Source organism: Schistocerca americana, chromosome 2 (genome assembly GCF_021461395.2).
Source record: "Schistocerca americana isolate TAMUIC-IGC-003095 chromosome 2, iqSchAmer2.1, whole genome shotgun sequence".
Lineage (NCBI taxonomy): Eukaryota > Metazoa > Arthropoda > Insecta > Orthoptera > Acrididae > Schistocerca > Schistocerca americana.
Genome location: NC_060120.1, coordinates 559,592,600 through 559,614,364, shown reverse-complemented (window position 1 = coordinate 559,614,364; position 21,765 = coordinate 559,592,600). Strand labels below are relative to the sequence as shown.

The 21,765-nt window shown below is 43.7% G+C and overlaps 1 protein-coding gene across 1 annotated transcript in view; it reads right to left on the bottom strand.

Annotated features, from left to right (window-relative positions):
• The window catches only part of LOC124596513 (phospholipid-transporting ATPase IF-like), a 643,086-nt gene extending 631,476 nt beyond the window's left edge, over window positions 1-11,610 (bottom strand). Inside the window, exon 1 of the mRNA XM_047135678.1 lies at window positions 11,524-11,610. Within this exon, the coding sequence (XP_046991634.1) occupies window positions 11,524-11,526 (3 nt within the window). The 5' untranslated portion in view covers window positions 11,527-11,610. The remainder of the gene's footprint in view (window positions 1-11,523) is intronic.
• Window positions 11,611-21,765: the final 10,155 nt, after the last annotated feature.

The window sequence follows — 21,765 nt, the reverse complement described above, 5'->3', positions numbered from 1 at the left end:
ACCGTAACTATAAAAAGAAGTAGACATGAAAAAATGCAATACACTGTTGTCCTTTCATGTTGTGCTGAGGGTTTTAAACTTAATCAGATGATCATTTTCAAGCAAAAAACAATGCCAAAACCTTCTGAAATACTGTCTGCAGAATGTGTTGAGAATGCATTAGTAGAAAATAAGTAATAAATATAAACGTCACACACAAATCGGCCGTTTTCACGCATCTCAGTGTTTATGACGTCATATCTGCAGATCTGTTTGTCATAGTTTAGAAAGTGCAACTAGCGGCGTATGTGATTACTGCCTGCGAAGTTTATTGCGAGTACAGTTAGTAGCACAGGTGTAATACATTTAAATGTCACGCATGATGCTGCAGATTTTCACGCATCTCGTTATTTGTGATGTCATATCTCCTGAACTATGATAGGCAGGTGGTTCGTATCTCGACAGCCATCCCCAGATCTACGATATTTCCTAACCCGGGCAAAAATTTGATAATGTGCCCCCTCCCTCCTCCTCCTCCTCTAGCGTTGGAGATGGGGCGTCAAAAATTAAAATTAAAAGATTTTTCAAAAATATGTTCATTTTGTATCACACATCTTTTTGAAGAGTTTGATATATTCTCTCTAATCTTGCTACAGCTTAACAGGGCATGCAACTTCGTCAAACGTTATGCTACAGCAAAAATTTAAAGGTCGTTGTCAAATACTGAAAAAGCTGTTAATATGAATAATACCTAAGATTGGCGTGGTTTCCCTTTTTAATTACGACTGCTTTGTCACTATCTACTAAATCAAACGAAATAGGCTTTTCTAATATTGCAGTGATTGCAGCACACGCCAAATAACTGAGACTGTTTTGGCACAAATGGTCATTTTTATCTACCTCATTTACGTAAATAACATGACAGAATATAATTCACGAAGTGCCAATATGAAATGCCTATTAGGCCTACTACAAGCCAAAAGTATTATGTTAGGAGATAGTAAGACATTTCATTCATATGCCCCAGTCTCTCAAGCATGAGACCTAAGAGTAACAGTAGTATGAAATTTTTACATAAGTTAGGAATCGTCAACCTCTTCGACATAATTTGTGTGATGTCGCGTTCCTTCTCTTTCCTCGTTCTAACAAACAATATTGTCATCACTAATTCTATAACTATTCCTGACATTGTCAAAACTTATTCTCCGGTTAGCTTCACTAACCCTGCCGGCACCACCGATTTAGTTATCCCCCGTTTATTCCCCGGTTAGGTGTTATTACGTGTTCGGACAAGGCGTTTTCCGCGCTATTCCGAGAATAGAATTTAAGCGGCCGCTAATCGGGGACTACACCACTGGCTCTTAGCAGTGTAGCGATCTGGAAAAAATTTTCTGTGAAAATTTCATTTTCTTGGATACACCCAGAAGATAATACATAGTCTTTCTTACCTGTTGTTGCTGTTGATCGTTTATTTCCACTCTGGTAGTCTGAATCTATGGATTTCACTGACAGTTATAACAACGCTTATCATTCGCACCGAGCGGTCTAGGCGGTGCAGTCATGGACTGTGCGGTTGGTCCCGGCGGAGGTTCGAGTCCTCCCTCGGGCATGGGTGTGTGTGTTTGTTCTTAGGATAATTTAGGTTAAGTAGTGTGTAAGCTTAGGGACTGATGACCTTGGCAGTTAAGTCCCATAAGATTTCACACGTATTTCAACATCATTCGCACACCCAATCAACCACATAAACAAACAGCGACTGGCATTCAGCCGGCCGAAGTGACCGAGCGGTTCTAGGCGCTTCAGTCTGGAACCGCTCGACCGCTACGGTCGCAGGTTCGAATCCTGCCTCGGACATGGGTGTGTGTGATGTCCTTAGGTTAGTTAGGTTTAAGTAGTTCTAAGTTCTAGGGGACTGATGACCTCAGATGTTAAGTCCCATAAAAAAATAAAAAAATAAATAAAAAAGGAAGGGTGGCGAAGCCCTTTCAAGCGAACCATTTCAGCAATTGTCTTAAACAATTTAGGGAAATCATGAAATACCCAAATATATATAACGAGCCGAGGAATTGAACCGCCGTCCTCTCAAATGCAAATCCAGTGTCTTACCACTGTCCCACTTCACTCGCTGATCCTACTAAGGTGGCATGCCCTTGTCTTCTTCCGAACTTCGAGCTGACTTAACCAGCCAGTTACAGGGGAACCCACGGTTGAACTTCGATGCCGACTACATCGCAACGTGGAGACTACCCAAGCTGCACTCTCGTTCCAAGTGCGCGTTATAACTGTAGGTCCTACTACAAATGGCTAGGTAAATGTGTACAAAGGTCAAAGGAAAGTTGAAACAGTGTTAGAAACGTACTAAGTGTAGTATTGCACAGAGATCGGGGTGCCTCGCCACAGCTGACAACGCGAATCGATACCACAGACATTAGCGAGGGTTCGCTGCAGTCCGCAACGATGTATGGAACGCGCTCCTGGAGACAAGCCTCCACTCTGTATAGGGAAAGTACGGCCAACTTGCCAGTGACCGCCATTTTAGGCTCACTGCGCCGCTGGTGATACATTGACTTCTGCAGCATATTTAGCCATGTATATTAAAGAAGTGCACTCAGCCGTCTAATGCACAGCTAAAACTAATCAATAGCTTCAAACGGAACATGTCGGATATTTAGCAACAAAAACTCTAAACAGATTTAAGCTAAATGAGTCGAAAAGCGTTTTTTGTGGCGACCATGAAACACAATTTTCTCCCTGCTATCCTTTATAAAAAGCGAAAGCAAATTTCGCAGTTCTTGTTCCGGTAACGACTTTGAACATCTATTTTCGTAATTAGCGTTAAATTGGGCCTATCCAATAGTCAGCAGGACAAAAGGGAACCAATATTAGTTCGCAAGTGCAAGGAAAAATCCATCGCTAATTTAAAGCTCTACATCGACTTACTTCTTGTTCCTGCTACTCGGTACTACGAAAATTCGCCCAATGTCTCTTTTGTTATACGAAATAAATCATTGCATTCAAATGCATATGCGCGGTACCTTAGTAAATAGAATTGATAAACTTGCCTATATGATTACGCAGGCTTCATATTTTTGTCAGATCTATGCCATAAAATTTTGTCTGCAAATTGTTCTATGACATAAGGAGAATGATTACGAAAGTACAAGAGCAATACAATATTTTTAAAACGTGTTCGAATAAAACCAGGCCTACGATTAAAAGTAGGCTGTAGGAAACAGTAACTACAGAAATGTAAACAGGAGGCAAAGACAAAAGGCCAGAAATGAATAAAATTAACTGAATGGTTAAGTCGTTTTCCTGCAACATTTCAATTGCAAACAATATTTTCCCTTTTGTTGCATCTCTCCCTTCGGAAGGAACTCTGTACAGTTGTCCTCCCTTTTCGCATAGAGACGAACAGCCAAAAGCACAGCACTGAGGCATTACCGTACTTAAAACTACGAAGATACACAACACTTCCTATGGTTCACACGTAGCGCTTGGGCCCAAAATGGCTGCTATTGTCAGGTCACGTGGTTTCAGCCAATCCCGAACTCCTGACGGCGGCAAACGCAGGGGAAAAGGATGGCCATACTTTCCTTTGTACAGAGCTTTACCACTCTCAGCATAGAGCGCCCTCACGTTGAGGTCACATGGAGTCGAGAGCTAGCAAGAGCTCTGCCAGACTTCGAGACATAAGCTACAGCAGTAGGACTGTAACAGTCGTAAAGTTTCAGATGACCTTGGAGTGTTATTAATGTTGAACATTGTACCTCAAAAAAACAGTTTGTTAATTAGTGATGCTTTAATAGTCAATGAGCTATAAATTATCAAGCACTCCTATATAAAGGATTGTATCAAGTTAAAAAAAAAACTTATCATTCATGTAATAAAGTGAGCTAATATTTCATATACTGTAGTTCAGATGAGCCGTCTCCTAGAGTCATAAACGAACCCACAGTTGTGGCCGGACGGTTGTACTTTCGTCTGGTCACTACAATAATTAATTTCAAAAGTATGAACGACTAAGTCGGTTTCACTTGTTAGAAATTCCGATGATCATTAAAAGAGCAGGAGATAGCATTTAGTATACGAAGTCGATAGTATTCACAGGAAACGTATAATGAATGACGAAAGCCTTCAGTTTCAGTTTTTAATCCTCGCGAAGTCGGTACCGCCGCATTTATACATTACGCGCAAAAATTTGCTGAGGAAGGTCGGGATATCTCGGGCCATCTTCTCAGACAAAATACGCGAACGTGTGTAGTTTTAAGCAGACTTTTTTTGTATACTGTAACTGGTGTTGTTACGTGCGATGAACGTCTGAAAACACACAAGTCATGTCATCTTGCAAAACTGCTAATAATGTAGGCCACTGGATTACTCTTTTGGGCTCGTGCAGAGATAAAACAAGACTTTAAGCCTCTTTTTGTGAAGTCACTGCTGTTTGCCGAGAGCAATGACTCCAGAGAAAACAATGCACAAGGCTTACAAAAGAACTTGGCCTGCTGCAGCGGGTATCGACTTGTAAGGGCGTTCTCCGACACTGGGAATAAATCAACATTATTGAGGTAAATACTGGGTCGGTGCATAAGTTCGTTCCGTTTTTACAATGCTAACAACTCTGAGCTACCAGGTGCGTCTTCAAAAGCAACAGCGCGTCACCTTAGATGTTCAATAGAAGCAGCAGTTTTTAAGTGTAATATTCCCTTATCTCATAGAAGAGGTAGACGCGATAGTGCGAATGCAAATAATTATGGTCACGTACAGAGCAGCGAGTATTTGACTGAAGAGCTAGTTTCAGGTACTACCGTCCTGGTCCACATCGGAAAACCCAAAACGCTGAAGTCAATATTTAAGAAAAGGAAACGAAGATTTAAAAATAAGTCCTGTTTGTGAAGCATTTTAAGTCAGTGGAAATTAACGCTCAACCAGTCTATATGCAGATTATGACAAAGTGTGTAGTAAGCAGTCACACCAGTTCCAAAACTGTTCGTACAGTTTGTGAGCAACAATATGGAGTCTCCCGAACTGCTAGATCACCAACTGTCTGGCTGTTTTTCTTGTCAAACTCGGATAACGCATGCGGTAGCACAGATATTTCGACCAAGTACATATCATAATGTCGGGCGGTGTGGCCGATCGGTTCTAGGCGCTGCAGTCTGGACCGCGCGACTTCTACGGTCGCAGGTTCGAATCCTGCCTCGGACATGGATGTTTGTGATGTCCTTAGGTTAGTTAGGTTTAAGTAGTTCTAAGTTCTAGGGGACTGATGACCACAGCAGTTAAGTCCCATAGTCTCAGAGCCATTTGAACCTTTTTTTTTTTTACATATCATAATACATTCTAAACGCAATAGCGTAACTATGAATGCCTTCGTGCTCGACTTCACACAGATTACTATGTACTAACGGTGTCACGCGCGCTACGAAATTGCAAGAAGCAGCAAACACCTAATTTCCAAAGCAATTTCAACAAGTGAATCTGCTGCTATTGATTTCTTAAAGAAAAAACAAAGGTTTCTGTGCAGTACGTAGGTAAATGCAATTTAGCGTGTATAATACATTATAATACCTCTTTCTCTAACAAAGGGATTTTCAGCGTTGCTTTAGCATTGTATTCTATGTTAACCGGGGGCCTAGAAACGACGAAGAGGCTCCGTCCCCGCCGCAGCCGCAGTGGACCACAACCCCACGACGACTAACGCAGTCCACTCCACCCCTTCGCCGCCCCACACCGAACCACTCTTTTGGGGTTATTGCGCGATTCGGCCCCCTGTGGACCCCCGCAGGGAACGTCTCACACCAGACGAGTGTAACCCCCATGTTTGTGTGGTGGAGTAATGGTGGTGTACGCGTACGTGGAGAACTTGTTTGCGCAACAATCGCCGACATAGCGATCAAATGGTTCTCAGCACTATGGGACCTAACTTCTGAGGTCATCAGTCCCCTAGAACTTAGAACTACTTAAACGAAACTAACCTAAGGACATCACACACATCCAAGCCCGAGGCAGGATTCGAACCTGCGACCGTATCGGTCGCGCGGTTCCAGACTGTAGCGCCTAGAACCGCTCAGCCATCTCGGCCGGCCCGAGATAGTGTAGCTGAGGCAGAATAAGGGGAACCAGGCCGCACTCGCCGGGGCAGATGGAAAACCGCCTAAAAACCATCCACAGACTGGCCGGCTTACTGGACCTCGACACACGTCCGACCGTCGGATTCGTGCCGGGGATTAGGCGCTCCTTCCCAGTCCGGAAAGCCGTGCGTTAGACCGCACGGCTAGCCGGGTGGGCTTGCTTTACCATACTAAGCTCGTGTTATATTTCATTTCTCTGAAATGTGGTCGGGAGCTGATAATGTCAGATGCAATGTTGCTCTGTTTCGCCTTACAGTCTGTTGTGTTATAACTTATAAACATATTAATTTTGGCATTTGAAAATTTTCTTTGGTACAAAAATAAGATTGCAAGAACTTACAAATATATGATTGGGTGTGTATCTAGCTTACGACTTTAGTCGGAATCAGCTTTAAAATACACCACTGCTTGATAAAAAAATTGAAGAACACAGAATTTATAGCCGGAAGTCAACGCAACTTCGTACACGTTTCCCACCACGCGTGTTTGAACCGTCGTCCTCCTGAATGCAAGTCCAGTGTGCTAACCACTGCGCCACCTCGCTCGGTTGGTAAGTAGCCCCATTCTGCGAAATTTTTGGTAAATTTAACTCGATTTTGCTGTCGCTACAGTTACGTTCCATACCCTCTCACTCAGTGACGTTTCATATCGTTTCCTCGTCTTTGTGGGTGCTTCACTTTTTTTTTGTCAGCGAGTTTAAGTACGCAAAACGACAAGCAGAAGCATTAGCACTGCGATTCACAGTGGCTGTGTACGTTACAGTCTGCAATAAAATAATTTCATTAACTGGCAGCGGAAGTAAGGTAACAGCATAACGGCTGATCGATGTGGAGTTCAGTACAGATCTGTCCGAGAAGACATTGGTGGAAATAGGCAGTGGTCTTGTTGGAAGAACATCAACAGTATTCTCCTTAATTGACTCGGAGAAGCCATAGAAAATAAAGGCGAAAATAACGAGGCGTGGAGTTATTCCTAATTCTTGAAAATACATCTCGCTTCCTAACTGGTGTGAAATTTTGGTTAAGTTTCATAAGCTCCAAAATAGTCGCCAATTAAAACAGTGATCAAAGAAGTGAAGAATAAATTTCTTTGACTTCCGTCAGTGATCACTAAACATATGGTCCTTAGTCTACCGGTTTCGGTCAGCAATGACCATCTTCAGATCTACAGCAAAACGTAGGAAATAAATAAGAACTAGTCGACAGATTACATCTTAAAACAATAAAAATAACGCAACGAGAATTTATTGCTTTCATTGATGTGGAAACATGCACTTAAAATATGACGAGACATACCTGATTTTCAGCCTGACTCCGTTTTCTTACGTTGTTCGCTTTACTCTCGCGTTTAATTTTTCTTGGAACGGCGTGTTGCAGTGTACGTGAGGCGCTCTAGCGGTTAAGTTCCTCAGATTTCTTGCCTGTACTACATTCTGGCAGCTACGCCAACAGATGTCGCTGGTTACTTACTTTAGTCTTTTGTTTTCATCCTTTTCGCTGATTCCCCTCGTTATTCTATCAATTTTATATTGTTTTATTAGCTCTATTAGCTCGTTCTTGTGTATGCGATTATTTTTATGTAAAATGATCACAAGAGTCTCAGAATCACATATTATCACTTAACCATTTCCTTCTAACAATTTTAAATTTAACTTCATTAGTGTTTTTAATCATTACATGTTATTGCTGCAATAACTTATAAATTTGGTAAGCCGACTATAGACATTGCATTTTGTACAATTTTATAATAGACGGTATGTATAGACTATCAGTAGTCACATCTAACTAGTTTACGGCACAAACATATTTTACGGCTACTGTACTTCAGTTTGTTATGAACAGTAGCGGTAATGACAATATGACTCCACCTGCACTAAGGCCTAACTTACTCCAAATTTTAAATATGTGCGACGATACTAAGCTGATTCTGTATGTGTCTTGTGACGATGACATATGGCTTTATTATATTAGGACATGTTAAACAGGTATGTCTCGTCATATTTTAAGCTCATGGTTACACATCCATGACAGTAATATTTTTTCTGTTATGGTTTATTTTATTGTTTTAAGATGTAATCCGCCCATCAGTTGTAATTTATTTCCCATGTTTTGTTGCAGATGTCAAGATGGTCATTGCTCATAGAAACGGTTAGTTTAAAGACAAATGTTTTGTGAGCATTGACGGAAATAAAAGAAATTTATTTTGCTTGAGATTCTAACAATGTCATGGTACTTGTCACGGAGAATAAAACAAAACTATTTTTGTTTTGTTACTGACTATGCTGCAGCGGTAATGGCAGGAGAGGGAGGAGTAGGTGCGACGGTAACAGGTTTCTCATCTCTACTAAAGCCCTCTATTAACATATCGCTGTGCAAGTAGCGCAGGGTTACAACATGCCAGATGGGTTTGCTTTTGCTGTTAGAGTAGATCAGATTATCTTTGTGATGTGGAAGTGTGTTTACAGATATGGTGAATGTTCCCCCCTGGACAAAGAGACAGGGAGTACTTGTGAAACTGTTGGTGGAATACTTCGGGATTGTAGAAAATTTACCTCTAGGAGGAGAGCATGTTATTTATGAACAAATAATGCAACAGTTGACAAAAAAAGGATACTGTAATAGCAGGGGTTACTGCACTTGTAATAAATGAAGAGGCATCAGATGAAGAAAATGATAGTGCCATGACAGTGAGAGATGCAGCAATGTCACCAGGGGCGGATTTCCAAGGAAGCAGCGGTTCACCTTATCAGCCATCACCTCCAAGCAAACGAACGAAGTTTCCAGAAGGATTTCTGGCTGATGCGTACAAAACAAACAAGGGGAAAAAATAGGAAATATTGATCATCGTCGTCTGTGTCGTCCTAGATTAGCAACCGATACGACACTGCACCTAAAAATTAGAAAAGTGTTGGCACGGAAAAGGAAAATAAAGAGCAACACTGTTACAAAACTTTGAAACAGGCTAAGTCAATGTTATTCGTCAAACCCAAAAAATCTGCAGTATATGGTAAATTACGTGAGGAATTTTATAGCAAAGAGACAGGAAAATGCAATAATACCTGACCGCACACAGGGACGTTGGACACTGAAGGTAAAGAAGAGAACTGACTCTCACAATTCACTGCATTTCAAAGCTTCCAACTCGTGGGTAAAGAAATTTAAACGTAAGAATAAGATTGTCTGCGCAAAATAACCCACAAAGTTACCATCCGGTTGGTTGAAGTGGATGCCGATATTCAACAAAAAGCTTATCAATTCGTGAGAGAAATCAGGTCTCTCATTGAGGAAAAACGCCTATCACGAGATTTAATGAAGAGTTACGATCTGGACAGACCCTCGGAGTGAGGGAAGCAAGCATGTCTTTGTTGCGGATGGATCCATAGTGGCATCACACAGTCTTATATGGCGATGCCTGGGATTGTGGTGGATGGTACGCAGTTACCTCATTTGTATGTGCTTGTATCGTAGCCCACCGGCCATTTTACCGCAAATATGTATACAAATTTGTCGAACGTCACGGCGTTTGCTAGAAGATCTGCTAATGTGACAAAGATGGACTTAAATTTCTTCCTAGAACAAGTAATTTTGCCAGATACAAGAAAAAACTAAAGCCCTTCTTTGGTGGACTCCTGGAGAGCCAATAGAGATGACGAACTATACAGCTCTACAGTTCTTGAAGGCGCTGGATTCATTAAGAAGCTGATTCCAGCAAAGTGCACAGCCACTGTGCACCCTGCCGACGTTTTCTTCCTCCGTCTATGCAAAAATGTTGTGACATTTATCACAAGTGCAACTATGGTACCTTTTAAAAGTGACTTTAACATATGGCAAAAGACCACTTCATACTCCTTCAATGGTTTGTATATTTCCAGTTCTCGACGGCACGCTTCTCCAACTTAATCAAATTTGCATTTTTTTCCAGTGCAACTATACCAAAGACTTTCCTGGCATGTTTCAAACACTCTTAAAGTACTGTTTCGAAGAACGGCTAACTGAACAGTGTTTCCATGAGAAATGTGACGAATTTGGTTTCGTCAAATGCGCACATTGCTAGAACTGTCTATGCAGTGACCATGCTGTCATTGCTGACTTGCATATTTTTTGCCTCTGATAGTGTAGTCAAGTAAATAAACTCTGTTACAGAGTGTTTCATGTCATATTGTTCACTATTTGTCTCAAATAATCCATTTGTGTAATAAATAATTTATACTTAGCGTATTCTCATCGTAACTTTGGTATCTCCAGTTCTAATAGTCAATAACAGCCACAATTTTTATGGTGTATGTTCATTGTATTGCTCTATTAATTGCGCTATGTGAGAATACAATTTGCGCGACACTATCGACAGCATACCTTGTAAGATAAGTTTTATGTACCGGGTGATCAAAAAGTCAGTATAAATTTGAAGACTTAATAAACCACGGAATAATGTAGATAGAGAGGTAAAAATTGACACACATGCTTGGAATGACATGGGGTTTTATTAGAACAAAAAAAAACCATATTGCTAGACGCGTGAAAGATCTCTTGCGCGCGTCGTTTGGTGATGATCGTGTGCCCAGCCGCCACTTTCGTCATGCTTGGCCTCCCAGGTCCCCAGACCTCAGTCCGTGCGATTATTGGCTTTGGGGTAACCTGAAGTCGCAAGTGTATCGTGATCGACCGACATTTCTAGGGATACTGAAAGACAACATCCGACGCCAATGCCTCACCGTAACTCCGGACATGCTTTACAGTGCTGTTCCAACATTATTCCTCGACTACAGCTATTGTTGAGGAATGATGGTGGACATATTGAGCATTTCCTGTAAAGAACATCATCTTTGCTTTGTCTTACTATGTTATGCTGATTATTGCTATTCTGACCAGATGAAGCGACATCTGTCGGACATTTTTTGAACGTTTGTATTTTTTTGGTTCTAATAAAACCCCATGTCATTCCAAGCATGTGTGTCAATTTGTACCTCTCTATCTACATTATTCCTTGATTTATTCAGTTTTCAAATTTATACTGACTTTTTGATCACCCGGTAGCTTGAAAACTATGTAATGGAGGAATAAATACCTGAACAGAAATTTTTCGCTGTTCTATCCCTTATTGTTATCATTAGTAGAGTATGTACGACTCTATTGACCATGTTATTGAAAGCCCGCATTGTAATACTTTACCCTGAGTTGTAATGGGAAGTTGCAATAACTTAACCGTGACACAATGGAGAACATGGACCCGTTATCGTTGGTTCTCTTCGAAGAGTGCTAAATTCTAGGAGGTGTAGAATCGTTTCTATTAGCACTCATGCAACAAGTTGGTTCTTTTAACAGCCTGCGCTGTAACCAGTGCGCAGAAATGGTGTAAAATAAAAGCGGCTGCCACCGAGCTGAAGTCTGCCAGGACAGAGAAGCGTACTCACCATCCCATGAAGGATGGCGGCGCCGGCTATCCAGGCGAAGGCGTGCGCCTTGGCGGCCGCCAGCCGCAGCTGGTTGGCCAGCGGGCAGCGCCACATGGGGCCGCGCGCACCACAAGCCAGCTTCCGCCGTCTCCCGCTACGGCGCTGCTGCTGCTGCTGCTGCGTCCCGCGGGCCAACTTCCCAGCCGGCGCGTCGTTCGCCGCTCTTCCTCCTCCTCTCTCGGAAGCGAAGATCCCCCGGTAAGACGCGGCGACGTGTGCAGTGTTTCCCGTATTCAACGCGGCGCGCCGGAGCGGAAGGTCAAGGCCTCGTCTCGGCTTACTGTTCGCTCCTTGCAGGGCAGCCGCCCACCACAACTCAGGCTAAAGCAGAGCTGCGCTTCTGAGCCGTCTGACACGCACGCTCCACTTTCCCGCGTATCGATTTTCACGAATATGCTAACCGCAAGTGTGACTCGGTCCGATCCGCCTCACTGTGGTGTATCCTCTAACATTTAACACTGACAAAAATATGAGACACGCGGACACTGCTTTGAACGTCAAGCTTCTGAAGGTTAATCTCGGCACATTAATTTTACTTGACCACTTAACGGCGGGGCCTTTGCACAGAAACTTCACTCACGTGTACAGTTCCCAAACTCACGGAATATACTGGAATGTTTTCGTTAGCACCGACTGTCTTTTCATTCGTTTGAGGTCCACTGTTAATGAGTGCATTTTATAAATATCTGTAGTGTAATGTATTAACTAAAATCTTCGAAAAACACGTAATAAACTTTCTTGACGTCGATATTCTTTGGCAATAAGGCAAATTAAATTCAGATTAAAAACTCAGCACCTTGTTTACAAAAAATATTTCTTCCTAGTATTAAGTTCTCTTAACGAGAGAATAGTTACACTGTTCAAAAAAATGTTTGAGTCCCAAATATCTTGAAGTCGTAATTCACAAAAAGGGCAGGAAGAGAATCCGACACTAGAAGTTCGTAGACACAGTGTTCAAGCAGGAGACAGTGTGTCAGGCAATAGCTATATTAAAATACTCCGCGAATAATATCATATCGAACCACACACCTAATATCAGACGACACTATGACAAGTAGCGGCCAGTTCTCTCAAACAACACACGTGTGACAGTCGTCGCAAGTATTGCAAGATGTGCAAACCGTGCTCAATCAGTCCAGCGTTGTCGCCTAAATGTTGACAGTCACTCGATAATAGCGACGTAGCCTTTTTCTGATTCTCGTGAATTTATTGACCAGAAATAATGATGTTCGTATGTTATTTCGAGATTCCACATGTAATCCAGTGAAGCGGAGAATAATCACGCACTGACACTTTCAGCACTATGCACATGGATTTCTGCTGGCAAAACACGCACAGGTAATGTCAGATAAAGTAGAAGAATAAAAATTCAAACATTGCTTTCCAATTTATGGGTCACTGAATTGGCCATTGTTGCGGATGATTTCGACTGCCCATTACCTAGCGATCATAACGTACACCATGTTTGTGCTTGTGGATCTGGTTTTGTTCTCGTTACAGTCAGAGAAGCTTCCTTGAAAAGACGCGTGCAAAATTCAGCAATTAGATGCACTGCGTCTTGTGAGAATCAGAGCTCTCCTTGCAAACTGCGTAGCGCAGGCCGTCGTCGCTTTGGCGGGGCGGAGTACCTCCCCTCGGCTGGCCACCGCAACTTGGGCGCGCGTGGGTCCCGAGACGCTGAGGAGGAGCCGGCAGGCGCAGCAGCTGAGAGGACGCAGGCGGCTCTACTGAGGCGGCGGCTCCCCGGCCGCGGCGCAGAGCTCGGAGGGGGGCGCGTCTGCACGCTGCAGCCGCCGGTGGCGGTGATGACGCGGTGGCGCGTGGCCTTGCGGCCGCGAGTCCAAGTGAACGTGCACGCCGGTACACCACAACACGAGCCGGCCTTCCCCCAGTACCCCGCGCCAAGGTCGCCTCGACCTGACCGCCAGTCCTGCCGGCACTTTTTGCTCCTGTCTTCGCTCTACGCGAATGGACCGAAGCGCAGTCAGCGGCGAAGCCACCAGAGAACATAGAAGTAACCAGAGGGGCCTTTCTCGTGCCGGAGGATCGGAGGGCGTGTGCTCCGACCCCCCACCCCTCGGGTACCTACAGCGCCAAGCACAACACCACTTTCGTAGCTGTTTTCTCTGTGTCAGCTTCTTTACTCACTGCCCCATCTCGTGCAAGTTTATCACATAAATGAGTAAATAAATTCAGTAACACAGTGTAATGTTGATGCATTAATTTGTTCTGAAAGCGGTGCTGATATTCAAAACAATAAAACGGGTTAAAAGCTGTGAGCTATCTGGGGAAGTTAACTAACCTTGCATTACTAAGCAACTGTTTTTTTACCAGGTATCCAGTCTATCTTACCAAATTCCCAACCAGGCTAACATTAATTATAATCTTTTAATAGTCCTCTTACAACAACCGGTGATTATATATATATATATGATAATTTAAATAAATCATGTTATATATCGACATTTATTTTAACATTGATCATTGTTCCGTTAAAATTTCAGCATATTGAACTTGATTCATAACTAAACTGGTCCCTTATTTAGGATTGTGAAAATGTGAGTTTGTAATCTTACGGAACACATCAAATAGGGAGCCAAGATTGGGAGACTACATACAACACTGCATTCATAAAATAACACACGAAGAACGTTGAAACATATGCAAGAGGAAATTAACCACAACCAACCGATTCAACTTTCACCCAAAAAAGTTACGATCATAGCGCAATCCTGTCCGTCATGAAATTACCACACACTGGTATATTAAATTCATACTAACTCTCTGTGAAATCTTCCCGAAAAGAATAGCTGAGGGCTACTTTGATGCTTACACCACATGCTTCACGTGGTCAACTTGGTTTACACAGAGTGTAACTCCACAATAATTTTGATAGTTAAAATAAATTACATCGAAACGCAATTTACAAAAAAAAAAACCTCGAACTGGTTACTATCGTCTTACTATTAACCTGGTGGGTCAATCAATTGTATAACCATGTGGTACTGGTCTCTCAAAGTACACTCCACGTGGGTTGAACATAAAGAAAAGTTGCTGTATTGAAAAATATTGTCAAGACGAGACGTTATAATCTCACCCACATTCGCATTTAAGATTGATGATCTTAGTTAGAGTTACATATCTTCAACACGTGGTTCCACTTTACTCACAAAGTAGTGACAAAGCAACTACTGGAAGATATTCTGAACTTCACACTCGAATTACATTGTGTTGCAATTTAAGATAACATAAGATATTTTAGATCTAAACCTGAAATAAAGGTGATTACATTTTCAGTTAGGCTGAACTTAAGAAATCCATTGTCCTACGGACTTAGCAGAGACGCGCTTAGCCAGAGATCTTACCACTTCAGACGCTCGCCACGGACAGACTGGCCTGGCCCCCTACCGAGGGTGCTTAACAGATCCAAACGGAAGTGACCAGAGAGGCAGCTTCCTATACCAACACGACATGGGACGGACAGGACCATACTAAGAATAGAAACCTCTTTGCTTTTAGAAAGCGTAGCTACCTGTTCCGACGTTGGTCCTACTGTTCTCTAGCAGACAGGCTTGTCTGCTACCATCAAGCATGCAACTAGAAATACATTTGCTCATTCATCCTCTCACACAGAAGGGAAGGGGGATGACAGTATCTTATCATATGCAGTATATAAAAGAAAGCGGATGTGGGTTCCATATGAGACTGTGTGATATGAATTACATATAAACTGAGTTTTAAAGTGTAGTAGTGTGACAGATCGTTCTTGATTATGTGTAAAAGTAACACGTTCCACTGCTCAGTCTCCTCCCAGATAGTCAGAAACACTACAGTAAATTTAGAAGTGGAATGTATGCCGTAAATGACAACAGTTTTAAAAAAATTAACATGAAAGGAATCCAACAGAGACCTTTCAACAGGTAACAGAATTTTCGAACGTACGTTCTGTTCATACATTATGAATTACCTCGAAGGGAATGGTTTGTTGAGAACCTGCCAGGTTAGCCGAGAGCGCTAAGCGCTGCTTCCTGGACTCGGGTAGGCGCCCCAGCCCCGGTTCGAATCCGTCCGGTGGATTACCGTCGGCGGCCGGTGTGTCGGTCAGCCTGGATGTGGTTTTTAGGCGGTTTTCCACATCCCGCTAGGTGAATACCGGGCTGGTCCCCACGTTCCGCCTCAGTTACACGACTCGCCGACATCTGAACACGTTCGCACTATTCCATGGATTACACTAGATGCAGACAGCTGGGGTACCCTAATTCCGACCTGGGGGATACGGGGTGGCGGCAGGAAGGGCATCCGGCCACCCCTTAAAATTAACCTTGCCAAATCCGTTCCTAGCAGTGCCGACACTGCGAATCTGCTGGACAAGGCACCATCAAAAGAAAGAAAGAAAGTAAGATTGGTTTATTGACACACAGTCAACACAGAGTTAGAAAACGTCTTGTGAAACACTAGCTCCTTATTCACACAAAGTGTTGAATGCTATCGCTAAAGGATTTCAAATATATTCCGTAATTCTAGATTTCCAGATGGCTTTTGACACTGTACTTCACAAGCAGCTTGTAATCAGATTCCGTGCTTACGGAATGTCGTCTCAGTTCCAACTGGATTCGTGATTCCCTGCCAGAGAAGTCACAGTTCGCAGTAATTGACGGAAAGTCATTGAGTAAAACAGAAGTGCCAGGATGAGATTTTCGCTCTGCAGCGGAGTGTGCGCTGATATGAAACTTCCTGGCAGATTAAAACTGTGTGCCGGACCGAGACTCGAACTCGGGACCTTCGCCTTTCGCGGGCAAGTGCTCTGCCATCTGAGCTACCCAAGCACGACTCACGCCCCCTCATCACAGCTTTACTTCTGCCAGTACCTCGACTCCTACCTTCCAAACTTTACAGAAGCTCTCCTGCGAACCTAGCACTCCTGAAGGAAAGGATACTGCGGAGACATGGCTTAGCCACAGCCTGGGAGATGTTTCCAGAATGAGATTTTCACTCTGCAGCGGAGAGCTTCTGTAAAGTTTGGAAGGTAGGAGACGAGGTACTGGCAGAAGTGAAGCTGTTCAGGACGGGGTGTGAGTCGTACTTGGGTAGCTCAGGTGGTAGAGCACTTGCCCGTGAAGGGCAAAGGTCGCGAGTTCGAGTCTCGGTCCGGCACACAGTTTTAATCTGCCAGGAAGTTTCAAAACAGAAGTGATTTTTCGGGTTGTTCCTTATCTATATAAACGATCTAGGAGACAATCTGAGCTGCCGTCTTAGGTTGTTGTCAGAAGATACTGTTGTTTATCGTCTAGTAACTTCATCAGGAGGTCAAAACCAATTGCAAATGATTTAGATAAGATATCTACATTGTGCGGAAATTAGCAGTTGATCCTGAATAATGAAAAGTTCAAGGTCATCCACATGAGTGCCACAAGTAATCCGTTATACTTCGGTTACACGATAAATCGATCAAATCTAAAGGCCGTAAATTCAACTAAATACCTAGGAATAACAATTTATAACAACTTAAATTGGAAAGAACACATAGTAAATGTTGTGGGGAAGGCGAACCAAAGACTGCATTTTATTGGTAGAACACTTAGAAGATGCAACAGATCTACTAAAGAGACTGCCTACACTACGCTTGTCCGTCCTCTTTTGGAGCACTACTGCCGTGTGTGGAATCCTTACCCGATAGGATTAACGAAGTACGTCGAGAAAATTTAAAGAAGGGCTGCACTTTTTATGTTATCGAGAAATAGGGGAGAGAGTGTCACGGACATGATACAGGAGTCGGGGTGGACATCATTAAAATAAATACTTTTTTCATTGCGGCGGGATCTTCTCGCGAAATTTCAGTAGCCAGCTTTTTGCTCAAAATGTGAAAATATTTTTTTGACGCCGACCTACATGGAAAGAAACGATCTTCATAGTAAAATAAGGGAAATGAGAGCTCGCACGAAAAGATATAGGTGTTCATTTTTTTCCACGCGCTGTTCGAGAGTGGAATAACAGAGAACTATTGTGAAGGTGGTTCAGTGGACCCTCTGCTAAGCACTTAAGTGTGATTTACTGAATAGCCATGTAGATGTAGATGTAGGTGTAGATGTAGATGAAAGTTGTGAACAAAATAATACGGATAACATTGTTCCTTGACACCAGGTGCCATAGACTGAAAAAAATCCGGATAAGTGCAAGACTTATGCATCGAGGGTTCTGTAGAAACTTAATTATGTACTTATACAGTTGATCCGCCCCGAAAATTGAGAATTTCGAGGATTTTTGCTTGTTATCGATACTGACAAGATATCAATGTATGTGACATAAATGGCTGCATCTCTTGACTCCATTGACGTAGAAGCTTACGTTCTTTGCACTGCCAGGGGGCCGTAGACTTACGTTCGTGACATAAATTTCAACTTCATACGTCTGTTCGTTCCTGAGAAAATGGGTTATTAACTGTCGGACAGACATATAGACAGACAGATGGTCACAAAGACACTTTAAGGGTTCAATTTATACCGATTGAGGTACGGAATCCTATAAGCGCCAGCCCCTTGAGCTGCTGATATCCGATCTCTTTTCATTTCGGTAAGTTTTTCTTTTATTTCCAGTTTCAATTTTTTATCGGCAGCACACGAAGCAGGGAAACACGAAACAGTGTCGCGCCGTGCATAGCAGGCGACAGAAGGCGCGCGTATGGCGAGTAGGTGCCAACATAGTTCAGGACAGTTTCCGATATATATCACGTATTTTCTCCAGAATGAAGAAGGGCGTGACTCTCCTTCCACTGTTGAAGGGCATGACTCTCCTTCTACTGTTGAAAACAATTTCGATATCTTAGCTACATTTCGTATCGAGTAACGTGTGGCAAAAAACGCACCAAACATCAAGTGGCCAGCGACTACATTTTTCACTGCAAACTTTTCTAAATATGCGTGGTGTTGTACTTCACTTCGTAGAATCACAATACCATGGGCAATAACGAAAAGAAAACAAGTTAATTATCAAGCTGCGATGTGTGATTATAAGATGCCGAAAAATATTTTTTGCCGAATAATTCCCTCAACATCCAATGAAAAAGACTGCATAGCAGAGAACACACATGAATCCCAAAACGTTGGTTTTTATTTACGAAAAGTAAAAGTTTAACTGGTAAACCAAATACATGGACGGATTTAGCTTTCCTTAACAGAGTTTTAGGTAAATCGGGTGGTTTGAAATTTCACACCGTGTGTGTAGTACTATTCGAGTTGCGTGGAGCGACCGTGGTCTACCTCTGTGGTTGTGGGTACCCAGATTAAGGGGGAAGCCTGATATACCTCGCACAACCCGAAGGCCTCTCTATTTACTCTACTAACTAGTGCTCCGTTGCCTTGGGCGCTTCAGCGCCTCCCTGGTACAGACCCATACGGGAAATATGGTTGGTTGCGGACGACCAGGATGTGGAGATGGATATCGAGGTGGAAGTGGCTGCACATTTAGGTAGCTTGGGGCGAACAGTAGATTTAGCGGAGTGCTGAAAGTACTGACATGACTCGGGAGTCCTGCGCCTGTACTAGACGAATACATCCTTCACAGTTCAGTGCGACGGCACAACAGAAAACAAATGGCAAACCAAATCCTCCTCTTTTGACAGTAATGCTGGAATGACGTTGGAATAAGGAGACGAACCTATAGAAGGACAGATAACTTAATACAGAGAAAACTAAGGATCACCAGTACCAACACTGAAAAACGCAACACATCTGGTATTTCTTAGTTAACATAACACGAGTAATGTTTAGTTTACACTGGATAGAAAAGCATAAATTTCAATATTAAGTGCACAGAACAGAGAAGAGCACTAAAAGCATCAGCTCTTACCTACATTCGCAGAACATCTTACAGATATGGACCACAGTCCAACAGGTATCAAATTCCTAAATGCGGGAAGGTCCCCACATAACCCAATAACTGAGGAAAACTATCAAATACAGGAAGTCATAGCAGAAGGAAACAAATTATAAACGAATTCACAGTTCTCTGCAATGTATTCTCTGTCCCCAAAGAACTGCCAGGCGACCCAAACCAATAAACACACACACGGTGACCCAAACCAATAAACACATAGCCGGCCGGAGTGGCCGAGCGGTTCTAGGCGCTTCAGTCTGGAACCGCGTGACCGCTACGGTCGCAGGTTCGAATCCTGCCTCGGGCATGGATATGTGTGATGTCCTTAGGTTAGTTAGGTTTAAGTAGTTCTAAGTTCTAGGGGACTGATGACCTCAGAAGTTAAGTCCCATAGTGCTCAGTGCTATTTTGAATAAACACACACACACGGACGCTCACAAACAATCTTCTACATAGAATAAAATCATGTTAATATGTGCTGACAACGTGAAAATAAATTTTGTCTGCTTTTAAGTTTGTGAATACTTTTCTTAGAAACTAAATGTTTCTGTGTATAGACAGTTAATAGCAACTGTCCTTTTATTTAATTGAAACAAAATTTTAAAAAATACTGATGAGACTGCAGTTTCAGCGAAAAGAACAAACAGTGTAGTTTGCTCAAGGCGGAACTTTTCCAAAAAATAAGTCAAACGGAGGCTCGGATTACTACACCTGATGGGCGCTGATGACCACGCTGTTTAGCGCCCGAAAACCTCAAACCACACCACACACTACTACACCTGAATCCGTCAAGAGGGCTGTCCGACGTTCCGACGCGCCACCGCCCTTAAGCCGTGTACTTGAGCCGATCCATGAAAGGGGAAACAAATCCGGCTGGTCCCAGCGGAGGTTCGAGTCCTCCCTCGGGCATGGGTGTGTGTGTGTTTGTCCTTAGGATAATTTAGGTTAAGTAGTGTGTAAGCTTAGGGACTGATGACCTTAGCAGTTAAGTTCACACACATTTGAACATTTTTTTGGAAACAAATCGACGTGTCTACCGAGAGGAATGCACTAGAGAAAACTTCCTAGAAACGCCCTCTGTGTGCAGAAATGGTTGCTGCTGAACGGCAACAACTAATTCAACATGGAATACCAGATGTTAAGGGAATCTGGCTCCATGAGTCAGTTTGTCAGAACCTCGACAACATTATTGACTCAGTATCCAAAATGGTATAGGAGGCACATCATCAACTGAACCGACACGGTTCTCTCGCGCCATTGCAACTGCAGCGCCGCTGAGGTAAAGGTCTGCGCACCCAAGAAATCTGAGACACCCGGGTGACGGTGGACATGCAGCGGAGACCGACAATGAACATTACAATGCGCCCTGCAACCAGAGGATTTTCTCCTGTGGTTGTTGTGAGCGGACGCAAGGAGAATTGGCCACTCTTCGGGGGCAGGTGGAGGCTTTGTCTGTTAGGCTCATCGAGCTCGAGGCGCAGGCGTCGGCTCGTAGTGGCGTTGGGGCAACTGTGGTGAGACCTATGCCTACTTCGGTGGCCTTGGAATCACATGGAACCCCTGATGTCGCTGCGTCTTCCGGCAGTGAGCATCTTACCGGTCAGCCATCACTCCAGGGTGAATGGCGGACAGTGGTGGGCTCGCGCGTGCCTGGCCGAAAGGCGAAGGTGGGATCTGGCCGCGTGGCAGCTGCCTTACCCCTTTCCAACAGGTACGGGGTGCTTCCTAGTGGTGATGACATCGTTTCCGAGCCACCACAGGATGCCTCGCCTGTTGGGCCAGTGGCCGATTCTCCGGCAAGGTCCCGACAGTCACAGAGGGCGGGCCTGTTAGTTATAGGGAGCTCCAACGTTAGGCGGGTTATGGAGCCCCTTAGGAAAATAGCGGGTAGGTCGGGGAAGAATGCCAGTGTGCACTCGGTGTGCTTGCCGGGGGGTCTCGTCCGTAATGTGGAGGAGGCCCTTCCGGCAGCTATTGAACGCACTGGGTGTGACCGGCTGCAGATAGTAGCACATGTCGGAACGAATGAGGCCTGCCGCTTGGGTTCTGAGGCCATCCTTGGTTCCTTCCGGCGGCTGGCTGATTTGGTGAAGACAACCAGCATCGCACGCGGAGTGCAAGCTGAGCTTAATATCTGCAGCATAGTGCCCAGAGTCGATCGCGGTCCCCTGGTTTGGAGCCGTGTGGAGGGTCTAAACCAGAGGCTCAGACGACTCTGCGACTATAATGGCTGCAAATTCATCGACCTCCGTTATTGGGTGGAGAACTGTAGGGCCCCCCTAGACAGGTCAGGCGTGCACTACACACCGGAAGCAGCTACTAGGGTAG